Source organism: Sylvia atricapilla, chromosome 3 (genome assembly GCF_009819655.1).
Source record: "Sylvia atricapilla isolate bSylAtr1 chromosome 3, bSylAtr1.pri, whole genome shotgun sequence".
In the NCBI taxonomy this organism is placed as follows: domain Eukaryota; kingdom Metazoa; phylum Chordata; class Aves; order Passeriformes; family Sylviidae; genus Sylvia; species Sylvia atricapilla.
In genome coordinates, this window is record NC_089142.1 from 101,178,397 (window position 1) to 101,184,527 (window position 6,131).

The window sequence follows — 6,131 nt, forward strand, 5'->3', positions numbered from 1 at the left end:
ATTTTATTTGTAAGCTGCAGTGTTATCATGAAAACTCATACCTACAATTCATAGAAGACAAAGAGGATAAAAGCTTTCCAGAACAATACTGTCTGTCATGACCAAGGCTTATTCTCTGCTTCACAGACTTGATTTTATAGGCTTCTTTATATGCTTCAAAAGTAAAAGTTTTGTTTCAAAACATTTATTCACAAACTTATTTGGAAAAAAAAACAACACAAAAACAAAACAAAACCAAAGAGAGATCCATAAGAAACAGCCCACATAACCCAAACAACAACTCTTCACCCATCAGAAGGCCCAGCTTCACAGCCATAGGCCTGATTCGATACAGAAACTCACTCATGTGACACTGGGGATTGTTCCACCGACAAGGTGGACTCCCTGCTGGCTCAGACCCACAGCCGATTTAGGAGAGCTCAAGGCAGTGGCAGCACACAGCTCCCAAGCCAAGGCACACAGCCCATTTCACTGTGCTTTTCTGTGGGCTGAGTGTTAAAAAACCTGCAGGAGGAGCCACTAGCAGCAGCCAACATTTCCAGCTCTCAGAACACTTGCTGGAAATTTCTGTGAGTGTTGGTTCCAATTCTGCTCCTCTCTTGCTGAGACATTTCTATTAACTGGTCACTTTGACATACTATTCTAAATAAGAACTAATGAGGACTTTCATTAAAACTGTCAGCACAGGTTTTCCACTTGTAGCTGTAAAGAAAAACCACAAATAATAACAAGCCTGATGATGATATGAGCAAGAACCGACTGAAACTCAGTCTACAATATCCATTTCTTTATCATTTGCATTTTCCTCAGCTCATATGTTGCAGATGTTGTTTTGCCTTATTTCAAAGACTCAGTTCTGCAACATCTTTTTCTCTCAAAAATCATGAAAGAAAGATGATTTGATCAATCAGTTTTACTTGACAGTAGAAACTTTTCTATCAACTTCAGGCTGTATAAACTGTGTGGGATAAAAATAGAGAGGCTAAATAAGTTGGCTTTGTTATGCCTGGACCACTGAGGTCACTTAGAATGTAAGCAAATAGATATTCTCCATTTGAAATTCACTTGCCTTTTTGGGAGGGGAGAGAGGAAAGCCCTTCTAGTAAGAAATTACCCAAAGTTACCCAAAAAAGAACATGGAAGTGGTACTTCTAAACAAAAGGTTCTTTGTCTCTGTGCTCAGACCATTTGCTTATGCTTAGTGGTCAGTTTTTGTCCACATATTCCTCTAGGCGCAAGAGCCACTTATTCCAGTACTGAGAGCACAGGTCAGGATCCATGAAATGCGGATGTGCCGGAGAGCCATTCTTGTAGGCAACCACAATGAGCCCACAACGAACCTGCAGCACAAACAACAGGTTGTCACAAATCCAGCATTTGTATGCAACTCTAAGAGCTAAACCTCACTGCAAAACATCCTCCTAACATACACGTATCACATAACAAATGGGAAATAGAAAGGGGCAATAGCTTACCATAAAACACTTAGAGACTTAACATTCAATTGCTCAAAAAACCCCGAACCCAAAGCTCTGAGTAACTTCAGTGAAAACCAGGGGACATGAACTCTGAGGATGAGTGATATTTAAACGCTGCAGATGCCAGGAAAATTGCCAGACTGAGGAGTTTTTGCCTGGGGCCATACAACCAGACTGATGCCACTCTCCAGCTTCAGTCTGGATAGAAATGGTTACCTAGGTATGTTCTGACATCTTTCATTCCTGAAAAATCCCAAATCCCAAACAGCCACTGGCAGCGGGGTGCAGGAAGCTATTAGCAGAATTCCAGCCCATATTTCACTCTGTAAGGATCATGTCTGTGTAGTACTTGCGTTCACTGATCTCTGCAGTATCCTAGGAAGTCCTTTGCACAGCATATGAATTAACCTGTTCTCTTCTGCTTCAACTTTTTCCGCTTCAATATCTATATTGAGGTAAAAATCCCTCAGGCCAAGCAGGCAGGCTAGAATTATTTTTGTAGTCTTTAAAAGCACTCCAGAGTCTTCTGACAAAGTGATTCACAACACTGCCTTTCCCTGAGGAAACACAGTGCAGCTCCAGACACCAAGTGCATCACTTAGTCCCTCATTTGCTAGTGGGACGCAGCAAAACAAGATGCAGGCAAAACTCTCCCATACCATTTTCTTGTTTTCAGGTCCTTTTGCTTTATTTCCTCTCCTGCCCGTTCCTACTCTTGACACAAGCAAAAACCACACAGGACTGAGCACAGGGGACTGCCCAGATGCCAAGTCCCTGGGAGTTCATCTGAGCATCTCTTGGTCTCACTGAACACTTCCTTAAAACCAGTGAAAAATCACTACTGGAAGCCAAGGGCAGCAGGATTAGCAGGAGTAGTGGAATTATTTCACAGTATGACATCTTAACCTGATCTCAGACTAGGGTCCTTTGTTACAAATCCTATCAACACTTCCACGATGGCCAGCAGGTTCTAAAGGCAGGAAGAAATGAAAATAACACAGGCATTGCTGCTTATCTTGGCATGCAGCAGGCCTACTGACCTGGAAGTCATAATTGGCATCATGATTTATGGCTCCAATATATGCTGCAACCTGTAACGGGTTGTCATAAGTATTCTGTAGAAATGGCTTTGGCTTCTCTGAAGTTTTCCAGTCAATCACACACAGTTGCCCCCTGCATAGGAGAGCAAGGCAGGACAATGCTTTTGAGTTTAGTCACAAATAAGAAACAAGGGCTGAGACAGCACATACAGATTTCTCATTCTCAGCCTGTTTCACCCCTATGTCATGTTGCTCATTACTATGTCTAAACAAATATTTTTGACACTGGCAGTTTAGATCCCCACAACCAAAGCTTACTAAGACCTGTCACAGTTCCTGGAAAATGCTGACGATTGCTTAAACCTGTCCCTTCTCCAATAAGGAACTCCCCACCAGGAAAAACAGAACTTCTGCCATGAGGATCATCCAGGGGCGTTCCTCCAGTCTGCCAGTCCTGGAGACCTGTCCAGCTTCCCCAACCAATCACACCTGGCCTCCATGGCATCACATTACAGGAGTTTAAGGGAAGGGCACCTCACCGATACTTGGCCACACAGTCGACCAGGCCCAGGTAATGCAGGGTCTCATGGTGAACTCCACTTTCCAGAGCCTTCACCTCACTGATGTCTTCCAAGACATGTTCCACACTGGATAAGTAGCCAGCCACAGCATCATCCTCACCTTGGTCCCTAGCTGCCATCTCTTCAGACAGGAATATCGATTCCAAAGCTGAATGGAAGAGTTCTCCTTGGAGAAAAAGATCTAAGAAAAATGGGAAAACCTCCTCACATTTTAGACACTACTTTAGATTTGTATCCTACATATTCCACAATGTAGCTCTTAAACCAGTCCTGGTTTTTGTACTGAAAGTTTGAGGGTGTGGGGAGAAGGAAAAGAAACAGAAAATAAACTGTAAATAGTGAAATTGGTATCCCTTATATTAATGCTTACTTCACTTTTCTAGTCTCACTGATTACTCATCCATACACTTGTTAAACCAGTTACTGAAAAATCTCACCATAAACATTGGTTTTAAACACCCAGGATTATACAAATTTAAAATGCCTATTTCCATCTCGTTGCAAAGAAGCTTTGTAGCTGCAAAGAGGAACAGCATTATATCTAGAAAATACATATTTCTAAATAGATACTGGCAAATAGAGAACTAAAGGAAAGTCAGACAGGATTGAGCAAAGCATGTCTACAGTCTGACTCTCATTTTCCACAAACTTCTAAATCCATTTTAGTGGTCCTAGAACAAAGACCAGAGCTTAAGCTCATTTGTAACAGGTACAGTCACAACACGTTCTCATAAAATGGAAACGGTTTCATGGATTTCCAAACCACTTGGCCTAACACAACTGCCAGCAATCCTGGCTGCTTCTACTCTGCAATCACACTGTGGCTACTTACTTTTGGTATACTCATCAAATCCCTCTTTTCCAAGCTCCTCTATCATTTTCTGCTTCCATCTTTCCAGGAAAAAGACTTGCTGTGGAGAAAGGGTCTGTTGAAGGATGCGGGTAACACTGGGCATCTTCGTTCTTTGTAACCCGATTTTCATGGGGACATTTGAATCACTGCTGACAGGAAGAATTCTCTTGCTGGGGTTTATTAAAGGAACCAAATTCCTGGGAGTTTTTGTCCCAGCTTTAACTGGAGGTCTGTGTTTAGCTGGTGGCCCATATAGCAAATTGTCTTCCTCGAGTATTGTCTCTGGTGTTTGGGCACTGGTTTTGTAAGATGTAACAGAGTGGACCAAGTTCTTGTATTTTTCTTGGTCAACTTGTTCATAACTGTTTCCTTTTTTCTTCTTGCTATAAACAGATGCAGAGGTAGAGAGACATGTGTATGGGAACTGCTTTTGGCAAAATGGTATTTGAAATAGCATTTCCAGGCTCCCGAGTTTCCTGGACAGGATCTGTAGGAATTGCATCCTGACAAGAAGTGTTTGTGAGCAGTTAAGAGTTTTCTTCCTTCTGTCAGCAACAGTCTGAATGGGTTACCACATTTTTTCCTCCTCTGGAAAAAGAAATTTGTGATTTACAGTCATAAAACTCTGCTACCATCCTATTCTTGCCCTCTGCCAAACAAAGAATTACTATGGCCAAAGTGTCTTCACACACCTTGTACCACCTTTATTCTACAGATAAATAAGGGAAAGAACCAATGAACAAGGAAAAGAGGAAATGTTCCTGAAAACAGCAGCTGCTGGCCTGCCAAATCTGCAGCCTGAAACACTCGAAGATTTGTTGTAAGTAGCAAAAGTTGATCACAGGACATCCCTCCAGCAACAGTACCAGAAATGCCATGGAAGTAGGCACAAAAACCAGATCGGTCACCAAACCCCCAAAAGGGGGAGGGGGAAATAAAAGCTACACAGAGGACATTGAAGCAATTCCATTGCTGTGAGGTATTAAAACTTTTAAATTTTAGTGAATGACCAACTTAAGGGGATTGTGGGGACAAGGTACCTTATGGGGTATCAACCCACATTTTTCTTTTGTATCCCTAGGAGATAGGGATATACAATATAGTATCAAGGGATATCCCTAGGAGACAGGGATATACAATGACAGTATATACAAACGTGAGACTTGAAGCTAGAAAAGGCACAGAGAAATCAGAGGCACTGCAAATATTTTCAGATTGAAAGAAATATTTTTAAAGTTCAGAATAAAATATAAACATATTTCTCCAAACCATGTTTCAAACACAGTTGTGCTCAAAGACACTTATAAAATTTAAAAGCAAGAACAGCATACAAGCAATGCCATTCTCAGCACACCTTCCAGAGCTGCATTGGAAGCCCTAGGAAGTTTTTTGCACGTGGATAAAATGTAATACTTCCAGAGTGGCATTTCCCATGCAGAATTGAGGCCCTAGTCTCCTACTGGAGTAACCTGTTTACCATCCCAAAGCTCCTCTCATCCACTGCAAAGACAGAACCCCTGCTCACTGCAGCCAACAGAAGCATTCTGTTCCTGACAATCCTCCCCTGCTGCTCTTTCTTCCCCACATTCTTTACGCAGCGCTTCCCACGCTGCCCGAGCCCTGGGTGCTACAGGAGATAAAACCATGGGGAGTTACTTTGTGTGGACAGATCTCACAGCTGTAGCAGCCACAGTGTAGGGGTGAGCATCTGTCACACACAACAGTTTCCAAAAATGGGGCAGCTGATTAGAACAAGGCACCTTGCAGCAGCAGGCTGAGACCTTGGACTAGGCATCCATAAACATTGTCCTTTATCAGTGCAGAAAAATTAATCTCTTCTCTCTTGGGGCTTAGCTCTAAAGAGAGGTGCCAGAGCTGGGATTTAAAATAAAAGAGGAGAAATATATTCTCATTCCTGTGTAACAGTATCCAAGCTTGTGGATCCTTGGGCTGCTGTTTGATGATTATTAACAGGCTCACTAACGGTCATTGTGAACATGCACTAATCAGAACAGAGCAAATGTTGGGCAAGTGGCTGTGGCTTTGTGTAACAAAGCTACACCACAAAAGAAAAAGTTTATTCTGGCTTTATGCCACTGCAGGAAGCAAGAGGATGCCTGATTCAGCAAAAAATCACTTGTAGTAAGCTGCTCCCTCAACATTTTCCAAGGAATAAATT

The 6,131-nt window shown here is 42.3% G+C and overlaps 1 protein-coding gene across 1 annotated transcript; it reads right to left on the minus strand.

The window, feature by feature from the left end:
• Nucleotides 1-162: 162 nt before the first annotated feature.
• On the minus strand, nt 163-4,556 carry MGME1 (mitochondrial genome maintenance exonuclease 1). The gene is made up of 4 exons (XM_066316420.1): nt 3,932-4,556; nt 3,058-3,280; nt 2,519-2,651; nt 163-1,340 (listed from the first exon to the last, which is right to left on the minus strand). The coding sequence occupies exons 1-4, from the start codon at nt 4,452-4,454 to the stop codon at nt 1,206-1,208; spliced, it is 1,014 nt and encodes a 337-aa protein (XP_066172517.1). The 5' UTR covers nt 4,455-4,556; the 3' UTR covers nt 163-1,205.
• Nucleotides 4,557-6,131: the final 1,575 nt, after the last annotated feature.